This window comes from Vanacampus margaritifer, chromosome 17 (genome assembly GCF_051991255.1).
Source record: "Vanacampus margaritifer isolate UIUO_Vmar chromosome 17, RoL_Vmar_1.0, whole genome shotgun sequence".
In the NCBI taxonomy this organism is placed as follows: Eukaryota; Metazoa; Chordata; class Actinopteri; order Syngnathiformes; family Syngnathidae; genus Vanacampus; species Vanacampus margaritifer.
Window position 1 is genome coordinate 9,186,810 of NC_135448.1, and position 19,766 is coordinate 9,206,575.

At 38.3% G+C, this 19,766-nt stretch overlaps 2 protein-coding genes across 5 annotated transcripts; both read left to right on the top strand.

The window, feature by feature from the left end:
- Window positions 1-56: 56 nt before the first annotated feature.
- On the top strand, window positions 57-3,323 carry LOC144036956 (ras-related GTP-binding protein C-like). 2 transcript variants are annotated; one of them, XM_077547991.1, is made up of 8 exons: window positions 57-201; window positions 264-431; window positions 1,372-1,575; window positions 1,645-1,844; window positions 2,098-2,212; window positions 2,309-2,451; window positions 2,522-2,670; window positions 2,808-3,323. In XM_077547991.1, exons 2-8 carry the CDS (start codon window positions 348-350, stop codon window positions 2,954-2,956), a joined length of 1,044 nt encoding a protein of 347 aa, XP_077404117.1. In that variant the 5' UTR covers window positions 57-201; window positions 264-347; the 3' UTR covers window positions 2,957-3,323. The 2 variants fall into 2 exon arrangements, with proteins under 2 accessions (XP_077404117.1, XP_077404116.1); XM_077547990.1 differs by lacking the exon at window positions 57-201 and having other exon boundaries at window positions 252-431.
- Window positions 3,324-3,772: 449 nt separating this feature from the next.
- LOC144036958 (four and a half LIM domains protein 3-like) lies at window positions 3,773-18,872 on the top strand. 3 transcript variants are annotated; one of them, XM_077547994.1, is made up of 8 exons: window positions 3,773-3,902; window positions 4,789-4,903; window positions 4,985-5,051; window positions 11,252-11,424; window positions 13,359-13,533; window positions 15,568-15,755; window positions 15,883-16,069; window positions 17,536-18,872. In XM_077547994.1, the coding sequence occupies exons 4-8, from the start codon at window positions 11,269-11,271 to the stop codon at window positions 17,685-17,687; spliced, it is 858 nt and encodes a 285-aa protein (XP_077404120.1). In that variant the 5' UTR covers window positions 3,773-3,902; window positions 4,789-4,903; window positions 4,985-5,051; window positions 11,252-11,268; the 3' UTR covers window positions 17,688-18,872. The 3 variants fall into 3 exon arrangements, with proteins under 3 accessions (XP_077404120.1, XP_077404119.1, XP_077404121.1); XM_077547993.1 differs by lacking the exon at window positions 3,773-3,902 and adding an exon at window positions 3,965-4,684; XM_077547995.1 differs by lacking the exons at window positions 3,773-3,902; window positions 4,789-4,903 and having other exon boundaries at window positions 4,921-5,051; window positions 15,586-15,755.
- Window positions 18,873-19,766: the final 894 nt, after the last annotated feature.

Genomic DNA, 19,766 nt, shown 5'->3' on the forward strand with positions numbered 1-19,766 from the left:
GATATAATGACACTTTAATGCGTCGGCATATTTTTACCTGCACAACACGAAGATATAATTCGGTTTAATGAGAGGCTTATACGTTTTTCACCGGACATAGTGGGTCTGCTAAACTAGCTTGCCATGCTAGCTCGCGTAGAACATTATCGACAACATTCCTCGTCGGATCATTTATCCAGTTGAGTAACAGCTCAGACTCCGGTGAGTTTGGGAGATTAAAGTGCTTTCGCTTCATTCGCCAACCGTCCACGATGTCTGAACAGTTTGAAGAGCCAGCGTTAACTGGGAGTTACGACATCGTAGGCTCGTTTCCCAAAAGTTTTGATTACGAGCTGGAGGAAGCAGACATGGAGGAGAGCCCCGTGTCAGCTGACAAGCCGAGGATTCTGCTGATGGGACGGAGGCGCAGCGGGAAGTCGTCCATTCAGAAGGTAAACAAAAATGAATTCATTTTATCTTCGACAAACTCATTATTATTATAAATATTATTATTGAAGCGCCCTTTTACTATTTCAATAAAGGACATGAGGCACTGGACAATTTTACTGCATCGTTTTGACATTTTAAACAATACATTTAATTCAGACATGTATGCGCACAGGTGTTGGAAATTATATTAACAAGGTCGATATATTTCACTTTGTTACACACACATTAAACAAATAGTTTATAATATTGTTGTACGTTATATATTATAATTTTGTTTTACACACGTGTTTAAAAGTCTGTTATGGTACACACATGTTTTAATATACCGGTACATTATGTATATTCATATATTGTACTGTCTATGATATATTATTGCTATATTGTTTGTATTTATCACACTAATGTTCCATAAGCAAACTTTTTTTCCCATTTTTTTTTTGCTGCCGTTAGGCGGAATCCTTGCACCTCCAAAATGATTTTTCAGGGGATCCCTGCAAAAGGGCATGTTTGTTCAACCGTTAACATTGTAACGTTAAAGAGAGCAAGCCATTTTCAACAGTTAGATTGGTCAATAATTTCCTCTTTTTTTTTAGGAATTTTCTACCCGACGCCATGTTATTATTTTTCTTTGTATTTATGTGCATTTATATACATTTTTAAATTATACTGTATTGTATACATATAATGTAAAACATACAGTAGGTATGTTCTCAGTTTTATATATATAATATATATATAATATATACCGTAGTTTTCTAAAAATACTTATAAGGGATTTTTTTTAAATGTTTAAAATACCCTAATCAAAGGTACAGAAAAAAGAAAAGGTTTTGACCTGGACGGTGGACCTACTGTATATATTCTATGTACTGCAAATTCATGGAAAGCACATTTTCAGCTGAGTGAGGGAAATCTTTGACTGAGATTTTTGTTTTTGCTTAGGTGGTTTTCCACAAAATGTCACCCAATGAGACTCTATTTCTGGAGAGCACCAACAAAATATGCAAGGACGACATCTCCAGCAGCTCCTTCGTCAATTTCCAAATCTGGGACTTTCCTGGCCAAGTGGACTTCTGTGACCCAACATTTGACAGCGAGATGATCTTCACTGGAACCGGCGCATTGATCTTTGTCATTGACGCTCAGGTGTGACGTGATTACATTTTGAGTAACAAGGCTTAGATAAACAGCGTTTCCTCTCTCTCCTGTTCCCAGGATGATTACATGGAAGCTCTTGAAAAGCTGCATGTGACCGTGTCAAGAGCATATAAAGTAAATCCTGATATCAACTTTGAGGTTTTCATCCATAAAGTTGATGGCCTTTCTGACGACCACAAAATAGAAACACAAAGAGACGTTCATCAGAGGGCTAACGATGACCTAGCAGATGCTAGCCTCGAGAAAGTTCACCTCAGGTAAATGATTTTCAGTGGATCTTCTCGGGTCAAACTCATTCCTGGATAGGGATGGAAATCAAAATTGGTTCTTTATGAGTAATTGAAATAATTGGATTGCGAGGAATCGTCATGTTGGCTTGCCTGACGATTCCACTGATCTATTCCACTTAGGAAAGAAATTTAAAAGTGCTTTGATCGCTGCTCCGTTGCTGGTTAGGCTGCTTAAATTGACAAACTTGTCTAATGTCTTAAATGTCCTTTTGTTCCTGAGCTTCTACTTGACCAGCATCTACGACCACTCCATCTTCGAGGCCTTCAGCAAAGTCGTCCAGAAGCTCATCCCTCAGTTGCCAACTTTGGAGAACCTCCTAAACATTTTCATATCTGTAGGCTTCATTTTTTCCCCCACATCCTCTTGTTGTTGTGTGAAAAAAAAGCTTACAGTATATCCTCTCTTGAACCCGTGATTCATGCGCTGGCAGCATTCCGGGATCGAGAAGGCCTTCCTGTTTGACGTCGTCAGCAAGATTTACATCGCCACCGACAGCTCTCCTGTGGACATGCAGTCCTACGAGCTCTGCTGCGACATGATCGATGTTGTCATCGACGTCTCTTGCATTTACGGGTAAGATGGCGCGAATTTGCCGACGCCTTTATTCCCGCAACGGGTTTACAAGTTTGTTGTCCCCCGGTAGGCTGCTGGACGATGGCAGCGGCTGCGCCTATGACAAGGAGTCGTTGGCTATCATCAAGCTGAACAACACCACGGTGCTTTATTTGAAAGAGGTCACTAAGTTCTTAGCGCTCGTTTGCATCCTCAGAGAGGAGAGTTTTGAGAGGAAAGGTGAGTCATTTGTTGCAATAAAAAATCTTCAAAATAATTTGCAATAATACTGTCACATTTCCTACATGCAATTTGATGTCACGATAATTCATCTTGAACACTTTCATACAAATTTGAGTTGTGAACTCTCTCCACAGGTCTAATAGAGTACAATTTCCACTGTTTCCGAAAAGCCATCGATGAGGTGTTTGAAGTTGCCGCCTGCAACCAACGTGCCGTCCTGAAGAGCTCAAACTCGTCGAGCGGCAGCCTAAATTACGCTACGCTCAATGGGAATGGCATCTAAACGTAATAGCCAAATGCTACGACGTCGCCATCTTGTAGCCTTGTTTCTGTGTGGGAGACAGGTTTGTCAAAATTCCAGGTGATGTATACATGATATATAGTCTTCCATATTATCCATAATCTTTGTGTACATGCCCCAGCCAGTTTTGCGGGTGCTTCCCGTCACACTCGGTTTTGTTTCTTCTCGTCTCTCTTTTTAATGTTGAACCCGAAGGGGCCTCACACACCCTGTTTACATGTGTGCTGTTCTCTAATAATGCAGGGGCTTTGCATTGAAGATTTCTAAGGCCAAAAATTGTATTCCAAAGGTCGTGATGATTTATTTTTTACTGTACATATTTTCTTTTAATAAAATGTTTCTATTTTAATGACGGAAGTTTATCTGCTTTTTATTTGATTGTTGTATCTGCTCATTGTAAAATTAATTTGAGACCATTTTTAGCCCTCAAGAGAATGGACATTTAATTGGCTTATGTCAGGTTGCTATGGAGACCATTGCCTCAAATTCTCCGCTCACTCTAAGATGCATGTTTAAAATGCTTGCTTATTGGGGGGAAAAACTTGAAAAGTTTCAAGTCATTGTATGAACGTTTTGGTTTCACAAAAGTAAGTACACTACATTTTTGTAAATATGACATCTTTTCATCGGACAACAATGAAGACATTACACAGCAACATTGAAATGTAGTCAATGTACAGCTTGTAAATTTACATTTACTGTCCCCTCAAAATATCTTCACACAGCAGTTATTGTTTAAACAACCCGCAATAAAAAGTAAGTAACCCTTTAGTGAAAAGGTCCAAAATGTGCAAAGAGCGTCAATATTTAGTTTGGCTGACATTTTTTTCCTGCCAGCACTTGCGCCAACTCTCTTGGGCATAGAGTTCACCAGAGAGTCACAGGTTGCCACTGGAATTCTGTAACACACCACCACAATGACATCATGGTGAGCGTTAGAGACTTTTTTTTATTTTTATTTATTTATTTATTTATTTTTTAAGAACTGTTTAAAATGTGCAACACGTTTATAAGTGTGCGGCGTTGCACTGGGTGGCTATGTACAGTAATGTGAGTGTAAGGTTTAGAAATGAGTAAGATTTAAGTTAATTTGTTAAAATATATATATTTACTTATATTTGTTTTTTATTTTTTCATACAAGTAGCTAAATTGACGTGTTGAATCTGCTGTTTTCAATTATTTGCATTTACCTAAAGTTTGCTAGCTCCTGATTGGTTAGTGTTGGTCAGCTGAGAAGTTGTCCGGAAGTGTTGTCGCTGTAGCTGTGCGCGTGACGAGTAAACGAGCGTTCCAGAAGAAATCCGTCTCCATCCTGCTTTCTCATCTTATCAAGAGTGTTCCACTACCACCAACGAACCCTCACGTCACATAAGTAGCCTACTAAGTAATTTGCACAATTGGACAGAAGAGGGCAGCATAGTTAAACGTATACACCGTGGCGCTTTCGAAATACATACTTGAATGCAGCAGTCCACCTGTAGACCTTAGACATAACATACACACCACGTTCTCATTAAATGAAAAGGAAAAATAACCTACTATAGACTTACTGCACAGTTCGGTAAATAAATACAAGCCCCAATTGTGTATTTAAACAAAAGAAATAGAACGAAGTTGAGGGCTGCAATTGACTGCAAAGGGATTTTAAGCTTGGGTAATTATTATGGAATGCACAACTCCCACTTGGAATGATTATAGTAAACAAACACGTAAGTGGCACTTGGGGGGGGCAGCTGATTTTCACAAACCTTTACTCTCTGTACATCTAATTATCTTAACATCCACTCATTGCCACAAATGGTCTGCTTTCTAGAAGTGGGAACTCCAGTCAAGGTGCCAAAAAAGAGCAAGAAGACGCAGAGAGAGACGAAAGGGGCGGTGTTTGAGGAATGCTTGGCGTTTTTACGCATCTGATGCGCCCGTCTCAAGTCAGTGTGTAAACCCCGTACAACTCTGATCGACCACACCAACCCACGCAGGACTGTTATTGTTTGTCATTTTGTCAACAGGGCAACACGCGTGGATAAGAGTGGAAAAGATCCAACTCAGAAACTGCCTTCTCATGCGCAAAGAAAGGTAAGTCAAACACATTCATTGATTCTAATGGTGTTGGCATTTTTAGTCTTCATAATATAACTCACATGAATTAGAGGTAAGCATTAGAAATTAATTAAAGGAAACTTTAACATACTAAAGTTATAAAACTTAAATAAACTTTTCTTTGTAATGCTTTTTTTACCACCTTCCATCATCATGTATAATTCAATCATGGATTTGTTGTCTTTTACTGTCTTTAAAAAATATTTTCAATCAGGTTTTAGCAAACGTATAAAAGCCAATCATTTGTATTTATTTATTTATTGTATTTGAAAATCAAACATGTTACCCTTACCATCCAGGATGCACCCGAAAGGATGTGTGTCCTTTCTTTAGAATACGGAAATGGTCTGAGGGAGTTGGGGGGCTAAAATGGGTCAAATATGAGTAACCATGAACTACTATTAAGTTTTTTATTTTTTTTATTAAAGACAGTCATAATGGGGATACTATAAGTCTCCTGCTTTGTCTTTCACAAGATAAATGATTCTTTAAAATTGGCCTGCTACATGCTTACAGCTCATTCATGCTTGTGAGTTAAAATGATGTCATAGATGCCCCCCCACACCCTCCCCTCCCCTAAAGAAAACCCTTCATCAGGCTCATAGTTTCCATCAGCAGCACACCAGCATCTTGTTCTTGAGCCATTTCAGTGAAACCCCTGCAGACATTACAATTCTCTTTCTGAAGAGGTGGTTGTTGTTGGTATTGTTATTTGTTTCACACAGTAATTCGTTGTTTGCTCTTACATAAAACAGAGGGTGGAAGAAAAATGTTCTTTCCCACCCGCGTACTCAGAAACGCACAATTTCGCTATGTTTTGACCACAATCACATTCCTCTGAAATTCTTACATTGAGACTGTGCTGAATGTTCACTACTGTAGAGAGAAGCCATCACTATCCTGCCCAAATGATACGAACAGCGCATGCTAATATTATATTAGTAGATTATTTTGGGCCTTGAGCAGAAATAATCTATTTTGCACTTGAGTTTGATAAATACAATAAATATTTCAGGCAAAAGACAGGTGACCTCATAACTCAAGTCCTAGTGACTAAATGTATCAAATAAATGTTCTTCTTCAACTCTCTGGAATAAAAAAAATAAAAAAAAACATACAGTACTCCCCAAACTGTAAATACATTTGACTAATGCGTCTTACATAACCTCCCTCTTACGCAGGTTTGACGTCTTGCCTTTTGCCATCACCATTTATAGACGAAACGCCTCCGACTCAGAAAGCTCTGCAGCGCACAACTGACTTCCAAATGAAATAACAAACAGATCAAGTAGCAAACTGTTTTCATTAACTATAAAAAAAAAATTAATAAATACTTTCTATTCATTACTGGCCGTACCTTAACGTTGTGTTTGCGCGCAAGTGAAAGTGTCGTCGCGGGGCCGGAAACAAAAGCACATTGAATGTCTTTGTACCGAGGATGAAAGGTGGCACGGTCATCTGATGGCTGAAATAGAGCAGCTTTGTTTCTTCGTTTTTACTGTTAACACTTTGCAAACCCGAGGGTGTCACTTTTCCTCCAGAGCTGCAGGCGGGGCTCCTCCACGGGTCACCAGTATTGTATGCGCTCCTCCATCAATATTCTCTTTCACCCCCCCAAAGTCAAGGGTGTGGAAGTCGGGAGGAAAACAATACTTGAACTGTGCTAAGCAGGAGAAAGCCGTTAAACCTCCTCCAAATCTATTCCAGTGGGAATAAACAGTTTAAAGTGGGGAGGTAATTATAAACCTACTTTGTTACTGACTGTACCGCTTTGGGTCATTTGGCAAGTGTAACATTAAAAGAAGAAAGCGCTGATTGTTACCTTCCAAAAGAAAACAGCTTCATCTCTCTGTCCAGGTTCTGTTCTCATACCATTTTCCAAGCATATCATAATAATGTGCAGCCAAGTTGGAAAATGTTCTAAGATGTGCTGCTGATATTTTCCACGAAAAGAACTGTGCAACAATAATGTGGTCATAAACCGGCACCATGCAGATGCAAATAATTACACCTTCATATAAAATGCACCATTTAGGGCCAAATGGGTCCGACATGAGAGGTACTCAAAAATGTAGGTTTATGTCAACATTTATGGTTAAAAATCTTTCATATGGTGGCGTAGTGATTCATTTGCCAGTTTCCACTCAGTGATGATTTGAATGGGAGTGGTCGTCTGCCTCTATTAATCGATTGAATAATCTATAGATTAATTTAAAAAAAATCTTCTTTTTGAGAGCTCAGTATTTATTCATTCGGCAGCCTTCCCGAGTCAACATCGCTCTCTTTAATAAATTTTAAATTTTAAATTTATTTTTTTTATTATTTTTAAAAATATGTTTATTTTTTTTGTGCATGTAAGTTTGTGCTCTTTAATTCACCTGAAACCTGTTAAAAATCCCAAACCCTTCACCTTAATCGGATACCTCAGGGTCCCGCCAGAGTCGTGAAGTCAGGAGACCAGAGGAAGGATCAAAGGATGATTAATCAATTCTAAAAATATTTGATAGTGACAACACTAAATGGAACCACTCCACATGCCCCAAAAAGGTGTTGAGACTAATTTACCATCAACTCTTTGACTGCCAGACGTTTACAGAAAAGGGATGCCGTGGGTGCCAGCCGATTTAAGCATTTTTGACTGATCTTTCAAGGTCCACAGAAAATTATGTGTTTGGACTATGGAAACACACACACTACCAAATGAAAGATTGGACTCTCATCTTTCATCAGAAAAAAAGTTTGTTTCTACCTTATTCTGTTTTTCAGTAATCAACAATAGAAAATGGTTAGTTTCACCTCTGTTTTGAAACAAACGTCTTTTAACGTCTTTGGCACTCCTCCATAGGATTTTACTAAACGTCAAAGAGTCAATGACTAAATGTATTATCACAGATTCTACACATTTATTTATCATCAATACTTGCCGCACTGCACTTTAGCACAACAGTTTTCATCATGGAATAAATGTCTGAATTCCTCCACTGGGAAAATAAACAGCAACCCCAGCAGAGCATGTGGGTAGAGTTCTTGGCTGCGATCGTAACAAACCTGTCACGCTGCTGCCGAGTAAAACAACAGCGGCGAGCCATGAAGGGGATATTAGGTAGGATTCTCAGTGGCTGAAAATTCTGACATTAATTCAGAATTCTGACTTTAAAATCTCAGAATTCCAACATTAAAGTGGGAATCCCTACTTGGTTTAATCTCAGAGTCAGAATTCTCGCTTTAAAGTCAGAATTCTGAGAATAAAGTCAGAATCCTGCCAACTTTTTCTCTTCACTGGCCCTAATCCTTTTCTGAGCACCACTTTTTGCTGGCAAAAAAAAAAGGGACTCAAAACAAAACCAGTTAAGAAAACATTCAGAGATTCTTTCATCACTTACTTTCACATTCAACCCAATTAGCATCAGACAAATGCTACGTCAACAGGTGAAGACATAACACCTAACACAAGCTTAGCCAATCAGAATCCTCAAGAAAGTCATTTACTGAAAGGCACAATGAAAATGCGGTATAGTCTTAGAAAAAAGAAAAAAAACATGTGACTTTTGAATCTGCCACTTAAACATCAGATGAACACAGAAATGGAGAAAAGGCCAAAACGAAAATTAAAAATATACTGTACATCTAATTATATACTGTTTGTGCAGTAGCACCAATCCCATACAAACTGTTTGGGATTCCTAATGGGAGGGGCAGGGGCGGGGGGGAGACAACAGCTGCAACCCTCACAAATGTGTTTGCATGTATTGTGGCTTCAGACGAGAAACACAGGGGGGCAAATGGCTATCCGGAAGGAAAGCCATTGTTGTGCAGTGGCATTGATTCCAGGCAAGCATCAACCTGAATAGAAAATGGCCATTTTTAGACATTTTCAGTCAGACTGGTTTCCTCACTCACAATGTTGTGTGACACCAAACAGACAGAGGATGGGATGTTTTGACTTGAATGTGTGTTTGTTTTTTGACCCAGCGAAAAGAAGCATTGTTGTTGTCTTAACTCCCAGTACTAACATGCCAAAGGGTTCAAATAGTCTCGTCTCGAAAGATCTAGCCACGTCTCAGCATCTTATGAAGACAGGACCAAGAAGAAGCTGTGTATATCTTTATATGTGTGTTTATCTGATATACGGTAGTTGCATCGTTGGTTACTGAATCTGATGGCTGTGCAGACACGCGGAATGTAAACGACGGTAGATGTAAAAGATGAGTCCTTTACACACCAGATGCATACTTAAAGCTGTTCCATAAAGGTCAGCATTCTGGAACAGGAAACATTTTCATGAATGATCATTATTTCTAACCGCCTTCATAACAAACCACACAATTTATTTTCAGAAAAATATAAGAGGTCTTTGGTAGTTTGTGAGCTCTGGGTCATGTCATTGTTTCGACGGAGGCCTAAACCGAGGGAGTCAGTGGGGTCTCGGCTCATTCCTTGTTTCCCAAGGGACATTTCAGAGCCTTTTGGTTTCTCAGCTGCACTTTATTGAGGTCATCTCCTCTTTCAAGGTTTTCTTGAACTATGACAAAGCCATATTGTGCCCAAATTAGGGTAAAAAGACAGATGTCAAAGAGCCATGTCTTTGTAAATGTTGTGTTCAAAATGTTGGATTTAAAAAAAAAATAATAATAATGAAGACAAAATACTGATGGCTGGTGTCCAAATCACGGATGTAACTCTGTCTATAGTTGTATTTATTAACACAAGTTGGAATTTAAATAAAATGACTCTCTAACCATCAATGGGCAGACAACATGTATGGTTAACAAAGTTGTGTACATAAGGCTAAAATATTGCTGAAGGAGGCCAAATAAATGCTCAGTCACATTTTAGTTATAGTACAACCTACAAATTGCACTCCCAGCAGATTTTAAACAAACATTCTGTGTCTACCATTTGCGGCTAGAGAGAATTAGCTTATTGTGTGACTAACGGGCTAACAATGCTAATATCTATCTGCAAACTATTGGCCAAAACATGTCTTAGATGTGAGCTTTGCCCTAAATAATGCTAAAAAAAAAACTGAACAGATGCTAAAACATGTTTGTATATTTAATAGAATGATAACTATGCCCATAATAATGTTAAAGAAACTAACAGCCAATCAAATGGGGCTAACAATGCTAATATCTGTCGACAAACTATTAGCTAAAACATGGCTTAGATTTTTAACAGACTGATAGCTTTGCCCGTAATAATGCTTAAGAAACTAAACAGAGTCTAATACATGTTTGTATTTTTAATAGAATGATAACTATGCCCATAATAATGCTAAAGAAACTAACACCAATCTAATGTGGCTAATAAAGGCTAACGTATGGCCAGCCTCTAATGCAAAGTGGTTTAAGGTTTTGGCTAATGGTGGTGACCGAATGATTGCTATAAGTGGCTAATATAGACTAAAACACTGATTGAATGATGTAGGACATTACAATAATAAAGTAATACAATAAACGCAAATAAAAGTGTTACAAAATATTACAATATTTAAACTGCCTGTTGCCCACAACTTCATTTGGAATAAACACCTCACTCACGATCCTAATGAGGAAAAGTAGTATAGAAAACGGATGTTAAAGCTATTACAATTAGGTCATGTTTTTGTTCCTACAAAAATAAAATCATATAATGCGTTATTGCTATTAGCGTATGTGTGAAAATTTGCCCTTTAAACATAGGCAAACAAATAAAAATGCCCTCAATAGTTTTTAAAATAAAGAGCAGTGCTTCATTTCAGCTTCCAACAATTAATATTGTTTGCTTGTTCTTTGTCAATGCCAAGACGCCACAGAGGGTTTGCACAAGACTGAGTGGGAGGAAGGGGGACACACTCGTAGATTAGGTAATGACCAAAGTACTGATTCACAGGGAATCAGCCTAGTTTGAATTCCTTTAGGCCTTACCTCACATGCTTTGTGGGTTTGGCGTGAACTGATTTTGAACATTATTTAACCCTAAATGCCTCCGGTGTTAAATTTACATTTAACTGAGAAACGTTGCTTTTTTCTCTCACCTTTGTTGATAAATCCACATATCTGGAAACTACAGCTGTAGACCTTCCCTTCCTTTCCTTTCCTTCTATCTCTGTGTTTGACCAACTCCCTTGACCCGATCCTCCCTTTGCCTTCTTGTTGCTGAGGATGTTTGCTAAACTGTGAATTCTTTGTTCGCAGGAGGTCATCTTGACATCATGAGCGATCGGTTCGACTGCAAGAACTGCGACGAGTCGCTGTACGGACGCAAATACATCCAAGTGGAGGACAACCCCCACTGCATCCCGTGCTATGACCGCCTGTATGCCAAAACCTGCCAGGAATGTAAAGAAATAATCATGCATAATGCTAAAGTAAGCTTACTTTTCAATTTTATTTTTTAACACAAGCTGATTTAAATGACAGAGTTGATTTATTTAGTGTTAAACCAACTCTGCAGAGTGTTAATCAAAGTTAGCTCCACCCACTTGATTAGAACTGCTCTGCCGCAAAGACTTCTGGGACATGATATCATATAAAATGTCTGTTGTTAAGCAACCAACAGAAGGACATGAGCACACTCAAGCGTTCTGCCTTGGGGGAGGTCTGCACTTTACAGGTTCAAACCAACTCTGCTTGCAGCATCCCTTCTTGGTTCCATAGAAACCTCCCAAGAAAACACCCGCAGATGTCACAAAGGCCACGAGTGTCCTGTGAATCACGAGCTCCCTGTGAGCGAGCAACAGTAAATTACACCGCTGCTTACTTTGGCCCTCGAGCCTGCTCACAAGACGTAGCGGCGGCCATCCCTCTTTCGCCATCTCTCTTTCTCCCTCGCCTACTTGTTTTTGCGACGCCTGTAAAATGTGTTTTTTCGCCCTCTGTTTAATGGGCCCATTTATCAAAAGGCCAATATGAACTGCTGTTGAACTGCAGCACAAGCAGCTGTTCAAGAAATATGCATCCATCCATTTTCTGTACTATTTGTCCTCATTGGGGTTGGGTGACACCCTTGGGCATTGAGATGTTCCAGAAGTGATTTGAACAGGGATCCAGAGGTGGCAAATCCAGGTCCAGAAAGTAAGAACCCTGCCACAGTTTGACTTTAGCCCCAGGTGCTAGCTAGCTAGCTCCCATGGTGCTTGTTTACCTGCTAGGGAGCTAGCTAGCTAACTAGATAGATAGCTAGATAGATAGATAGATAGATAGATAGATAGATAGATAGATAGCCAAACGGAGGCATGTTTTTTACTTTCTGGAAACCCTGCCACAGTTTGGCTTTAGCCCCAGGTGCTAGCTAGCTAGCTAGTGAAAGATTACCTTTATCCTTCTAAACTTGTGCGTGTTCAAATAAATCAAAGATGAGATTGTTGTGAAGAGGGTCCTTGCAAGGTTGATTTATTACAGAGATCTCTGGTCACACAATTGCATATCACCCAAGCAGTGTCATCCAAGATGTGTGTGTGCTCTTTTGCCCACACAGCCTTTTTATTCAAAACATGAGGAAACGCCTCTGTCATCCCGTGAGGTACAGAATGAGTTTGCATTTTCCCAGTAAACTAGATCGTCCTTGAACTTTTGAAAACCGGATTTCTGACGAACAGGAACTAGACTTCTTAGATAAACATACGAAACATATTAACTTTCTCATGTCTGGGAAAACAGGAGAAAAGATAGCAAGAATGTCAAAAGCATTACTCATCAGGTTATATTAGGTCAACATAATTACACCTACATCAACACATCTATAATGAAACGCAAAACAGGTCAAATGTAAAATAAAACAGTAAAAATGTTAACAATGTCAACAATAGCTAGCTAGCATGGTGCTCGTTTACCTGCTAGGGAGCCAGCTAGCTAGATAGTTAGCATGAGGGGCTATAGCCAAAGTGTGGCAGGGTTCTTACTTTCTGGACCTGGATTTGCCACCTCTGCTCCTGACTGTGAGACTGATTGGTTAACCACTAGGTCACCATGCTGCCAACAGAGAAGAAACATAAAAAAGAAATCTCATCCCATGGGTGACAAAGATGAGGAAATTAAGGGACAGAACATTGAGAAGAAAACATATTCTGCTTGCATTAAGTCACAGTTAAGTGCAGATGGTTTAATGTCATCATTAGTCATTGATCGTGAGTAATATGTTATGACTGGGGGTGTCATTTTTTGATGATATCATTACAACACTGTCTCATTTGAACCAGTCACATCCTAACCCAACTGTACAGGGACACTGTCTGTTCTGGTCAATTTCATTGACAGCATATCATTTGAGTGTTTTCCCATGTTTTACAACTTCTTCCTGCAGGAGCTCTTCTATAATGACCAACACTACCACGAGCACTGCTTCCGCTGCATGCGCTGCGACCGCTCTCTGGCCGACGAGCCCTTCACCAGGCAGGATGACGCTCTGGTGTGCAGCGAGTGCTACAGCAATGAGTTCTCCTCCAAGTGCGTGGTCTGCGACAAGAAGGTTATGCCTGGTGAGATCACTGAGCTCGCACTCCAAGTTGTACTTTTGGGCAAAAAGAAGGTCTTAGTGATAACGGGCTGAATTTTCATTCAAGGCATGACAGGTCCGATGTGACAAAATGATTGCAAAGGCGGTTTCAGGCTGTGGCTGCTGCGGTGGTGTCGGATGGCTGAAATGTTTTCCTATCTTGTGGCTTGTGTGAGGGATATTCAAAGTATTCAGCCTGGAATGCACTTCGGGGTTTCCACAGGTCATTAAATAGCATTAAAAGTCATTCAATTGCTGTAATTTAAGGTCTTGTGGCATTAAAATGCATTAATTACGATGTCCACAGGCATTAAAAACTCAAATACGATTGATGTAAAAGAAAAGAAAAATTTACTGGTTCGGTTACCAATGTACAACATGAAACAACAATGCCATCCAGTGGCAGACAAAATGACATCAACACAAATGTATTACTCAATGTTTCACACCTTTTAACTGTTTAGCATAGCTTGTTAACTTCAAATAACTCTATGGATTACTATACAGTTACTGTATCAATGAACTCAAAGATAAAACCACATTTGTTTTTGGTAGCCATATTTGTCCACTTATGTTAATTAACAAGCATATGAAAAACTTGAAAAAATGTTTACATTGTGCGATTAATTGTGAATTTACTATGGAAATCAAGTGAATAATTATGATTAAAACGCATAACCGAGTTTTATGTTAATTAACAAGAGTATAAACAACTTGAAAAAAACATGTTATTTTACATTTAGAACAGATATCATTTGTGATTAATCATGAGTTAACTATGGAAATCAAGTGAATAATAATGATTAAAAAGCGTAATTGAGTTTTATGTTAATTAACAAGAGTATGAAAAACTTGAAAACAATATTTTATTGTACATTTAGAACAGATACAATGTGCGATTAATTGTGAGTTAACTCTTTGACTGCCAAAAACGTTAAATAACGTTTAGTAAAATCCTATGGAGGAGTGCCAAAGACGTTAAAAGACGTTTTTTTTTCAAAACAGAGCTGAAACTAACCATTTTCTATTGTTGATTACTGAAAAACGGAATAAGGTAGAAACAAACTTTTTTTTCTGATGAAAGATGAGAGTCCAATCTTTCATTTGGTAGTATGTGTGTTTCCATAGTCCAAACACATAATTTTCTGTGGACCTTGAAAGATCAGTCAAAAATGCTTAAATCGGCTGGCACCCACGGCATCCCTTTTCTGAAAACGTCTGGCAGTCAAAGAGTTAACTATGCAAATCAAGTGACAAATTATGATTAAAAAGCGTAATCGACTTTTATGTTAATTAACAAGAGTATAAAAAACTTGAAAAAATATTTCATTGTATATTTACAACAGATATAATGTGCAATTAATTTGCGATTAATTGTTAATTAACTATATAAATCAAGTGATTAATCATGATTTAAAAAGCGTAATTGACTGACATGTTAATTAACAAGAGTATGAAAAACCTGAAAAAAATATTTTATTGTACATTAATTTGCAATTAAACTTCAATCATCTATGGAACTCAAGTGATTAATTATGATTACAAATAGTTAAGGACTGACAGCCCTAATATCTAAAGAGTATTTGCATATATGTGTGTGCGTGTGTACGAGATAGGCATTAAATTAATTTTAGTTGCATTAAAAACAGCATTAAAAAGCATTCAAATTGATTTGCTAATACCTGCATAAATCCTGTACTTACAAGCTGCTGACAGTTTTAGAATGCAATTCAGGTTGCTAAATAAAATCAATCAATACATGTCGCTGGGATAGATAGGTGAACAAAGACACATTTATTTGTATTGAATGAATGTTCATTTTCACATCAATTAAGTGAAATTGGATCAACTCTTACAACATACTAATTGGTAATACCAGGAAGTGTGAAATGTCAATCAATCCTGGCGCATACACAGAACAGGTTTAACCATCATGTTGAATAATCACATATTTCAAAGTCTCACATGAACTTTAGATAACCATCCCAAACTTTCCCTCTTTTTTTTTTTTTAAAAGGTGTTTTCTCTCTGACAGGATCAAGGATGTTGGAGCACGGCGGCTCCACGTGGCACGAGGACTGCTTCGTGTGTCACGGCTGCGACAAGCCCATCGGCGCCGAGGCCTTCGTCCCAGACAAAAACAATTACTACTGCGTGCCGTGCTACGAGGGCAGGCTTGCTCCTCGGTGCAGACACTGCAACACGGTGAACATGGCCTCGCATGACTTTACACCTTGGAGAGCATATTGAGTCAAATCAATTCAAAAAAAGAATTAAAAAATGGGTCAACCCTGATGTGACTTCATTCTTGAAATGTGTTTTTGACCTGCAGGCTCTGACTAAAGGAGGGGTGACCTACAGGGACGAGGTGTGGCACAAAGAGTGCTTCCTCTGCACGGGCTGCAAAACCACTCTGGCCGGACAACCTTTCACCTCGGAGGGGGAAAAACCTTACTGTGTCAAGTGCTTCAGCAGCCTCTATGCCAAAAAATGCGCCGGTTGCAACACGGCCATCACAGGTCGGTGATGATTCTGATTTCCAGCGCTTTTGTTTGTTGGCTGATTTTGCTTCTTCTTCTTTTCTTTTTTTGTTCAACCATGCAGATTTTAGAATTAATTAGATGTATTAATGAAGGCACTATGTGGAGTTCCCCAGGGATCAATTCTTGAGCCAGTATTGTTTATTGTGGGAATGCTGGAAACGTTTTTTAAGTCCCACCTGCCACACCCACTTCCATTCATACAACTGATCACCATTACCCGCTCTTTCATACTGCTCAGTGGCGCACTTGGTAAAATGCATTGTGCAGTAACCATGAGGTCGCGGGTGCAAACCTCCAACTGTACATTACAAATATATCCATGGCAATTATAGAAGGAGGGTAATTGCATGCCTAGGTGGCGCTGTTGATGGATATTTTTTTTGCATTTCACCATTGGTTATCATTAGTTCCACTTGTGCATCTATATGAATGGAGGGTATTGCATGCCTAGGTGGCGCTATTGAGTTAATTTTTGCGTGTGCATTTTTCTATTGGATATCAATAGTTCCACTTTTCTATCGATATGAATGGAGGGTACGTGTCTTTTTATACAATTAATACTCTGTAATTTTCACATAATTTATCTTTCAATTTACTTCATAAGCGTTCAGTTATTAGCATTCAGCTATTAGCATTTAGCTTTCAGCATTTCCATGCAATTTCTGCAGAAATTACACTTAGTCTAGTTTTGTATATAATAGTTATATCGCTGGCGTCGGGCCGAAACCAGTTGAAACCAGATACTGTATTATATGGGTGTATAAATGCGTGTGTATAATGTATGTACAAAATTGTGATAGTTTGTTTGTTTCATACATTATTATTATTATTATTATTATTATTATTATTATGTGAAATGGGTAGAATATAAGCTTTGGCTTCAGTCTACACCTTTTGGTGTTTGTTTGTTTGGTTCTTCTTTTTTTTTTATCTTAATGTAGATTTTTGTTTTGTTTTTAGTGTAAATTTACTAGAAACAAGGGAAATTATCTGCCAGTGCAGTAAGATAATTTTACTAACTTAGATTTCTTGAAATAAGAAAAATGTGTAAATCTATATTAATCTAAAAATTAGGTTTATAATCTTATTCACGAAAATTAAATCCGAAAATAAGCCTATTTATTTATATATAACTTATTTTTTTTTAATGTAAATGGCCTTATTTCAAGCAAATTAAATCTTTAAAATAAAAGCTTAAAACACTAATTCTAAGATACAGAAAAAAATGTAATCTTAAAAAGATAAGATAATTAAGTAATAAGTATCTTAAAATAAGCAGAATAATCTTGTCTGACAATCTTACTTTAAGTAAAAAAATAACTTGTCAGAGCAAAGTAAGCAAATTTAGGTTACATTTAAGAAATTATATCTTACTTAAGATTTCAGTTTTTGCAGTGTACTGGCTAATATAACCATGTAATGTAGCAATTGTGTCCCGACAGGTTTCGGCGATGGCAAATACATTTCTTTCGAAGAGCGACAGTGGCACCAGCCCTGCTTCAAGTGCTCCCGATGCTCCGTGTCATTGGTCGGCTCCGGCTTCTTCCCGGACCGTGACCAGATTCTGTGTACAGACTGCAACAATGACGACTGAACCACAAAACTTGCAAAACCTCAGCGATGCACTCCAAGCTTGTCCACCGCAAATAGCCACTTTGGAGTTGCAGTTTTTTTTGTTTTTTGATAAAATCAAAAAAAATAATCGATTGGACTTTTTATTCTAATATTTTTAGTCTAATGTTTTATAAATTAAATATGCATTAGGCGTATGTAAACATTTCAATTATGTCATCTTGAGTAACATCTTGCAGTGTGTTCACATGAGAATTTTGTATTATTTGTACAAAAAGTCATTCTAAAAAAAATTGTATCTTCAGCATAGCATGTCTGTCATATTTGTGTTTTTATTTGGTTAGTTTGTTATTGTGTGTCATTCAACTCTGGAAATAGTCTAAATATAGGCTACCACGAGTTTGTGTAACAATGTCTGACTACATTCTCATGTGAGCACATTGCCACTAGACAGGACAAATTCAGTGTGTTACAATACTTTGATACAGTACATCATTGTGTTTTATAATTGGCAGCTTTGGAATATAACAACAGTATCTTATAAAAGTTGCATGCTCATATTTTATTTAAAGGGTACACTATCTATAGAAGCCACACAGAGACAGCTTCCTCTTCTTTTGCAGCAATGTAACTTTTTAGGATTTAATGTATTCCCGTATGCGATATTCACATCTTTATGTAAAAAGCCACAAATAATTAGCTCCCCTTTTTATTATATAAATAATAGAAAAACTTTTGTTTTCAACTGATAATTGACGCTGTCATTCTAATGAATGCCAAGGCTAAGCTCCTCCCACTTTTGCTTCCCCAAAATAGCTTCTCCCATGCGAACTGACTCTTACAATTACCTCAGTAAACCGTATAAATATTTACAGTTCAGCACCCCTGTTCCAAGCGTGTTTATATAATCATGATGTTGACACAAAAAAAAAATCGATCTTTTAAGCATCATTTGCAAATAATAACTACCTAAACAATAATAATAAAAATATTTGAAGTGGTATAAATGTGCACACATGACCTCCCGTTCGGTCTGTGTTATTTCAACATCATCCCTAGATGTGTGGTTGTCATGCGGTGACATGAACATCCTGCCACTTCCTGCTTTTGATCACCATTTATGACCCTTATTGCAACAAGCCTCGTCGACCTAAAACCGCGCTCGGGGCCTTATCAACTCCAGATGAAAAATAAATAATAAAAGGGCCATGTGGTAGTGTTTTTTTTTTTTTTTTTTTGTCGGACTGGTTTCCCAGGCCTCATCCTGAAATATATTTGACCTTGTTTGAGGCAGTGAAGGAGAACAGGACTTGTTTGCTCCCAAGAGGTCGATGAGGAGGAAGCACATGGTGGAAGCTCCGTGGCAAATATTCACAGTGTCATGTCATCCTGCTCGGCCTCTATGGGCTGTTGAAGAGGTCCTCATTCACAGCCCAGGTACCAAACGCATGCCCCGCCACTGCTACAGTATGCAATAGTAACCATAATACGCCGCGTCAAAGCAGCGTTTCAATTGTCGAAAACAAAGCAGGTTCTTTTACATGTCATTCGAAACCAACAATTTTCTGTCCCCCCCCACAAACACAAAACGCCTTCAGGCCACAGACTGCCATTTCCTCTCTGCACTCAAGAGGACAACAAAAATAAAAGTCCCATCCAGCAACTCTCTTGATAATTACTATATAGCTGCTGTCCAAACATAACGCTCGAGTCATCCAGTTCCATCGTAGGAATCTTGCTCAGTTCCACAAGTTGTAATTAAAAACCCTGTTGAATTTCCTGACGTGACAGGAAGCGACGCTAAACACATACAGTAGGCATTTGCAAGTGGAATGTGGTGATCATAAATGTTTCCACAAAGTTCTTAGAAGTACTGAGTCATGAAACCTGCTCCATCTCTCGACTCAACTATGACTAAAGGAGATAATGACACATATTATCTGGGGTGTCAAATTCATTTACATTGTTGTAATTATGGTTTCCCTCAATGGGCTGTTATAAGGCAGCCATTTTGACAATCTGTTGGCAACTGAAAAGGACATCACAGTGCTTAAGGGCTCAAGTAATGACTGCCTGTGTCCAAATTCACAAGGCTGGGTCC

Bases quoted from the DNA above. Each gene is read 5' to 3' on its own strand.
- LOC144036958 (XM_077547994.1), top strand. From the start codon at position 11,269: ATGAGCGATCGGTTCGACTGCAAGAACTGCGACGAGTCGCTGTACGGA. The intron at 13,534-15,567 runs GTGAGATCACTG...TTTTTTTAAAAG, and splicing joins CGACAAGAAGGTTATGCCTG to GTGTTTTCTCTCTGACAGGA. The intron at 16,070-17,535 runs GTCGGTGATGAT...GTGTCCCGACAG, and splicing joins TTGCAACACGGCCATCACAG to GTTTCGGCGATGGCAAATAC.
- LOC144036956 (XM_077547990.1), top strand. From the start codon at position 252: ATGTCTGAACAGTTTGAAGAGCCAGCGTTAACTGGGAGTTACGACATC. The intron at 1,845-2,097 runs GTAAATGATTTT...TTTGTTCCTGAG, and splicing joins CTCGAGAAAGTTCACCTCAG to CTTCTACTTGACCAGCATCT. The intron at 2,213-2,308 runs GTAGGCTTCATT...ATGCGCTGGCAG, and splicing joins TCCTAAACATTTTCATATCT to CATTCCGGGATCGAGAAGGC.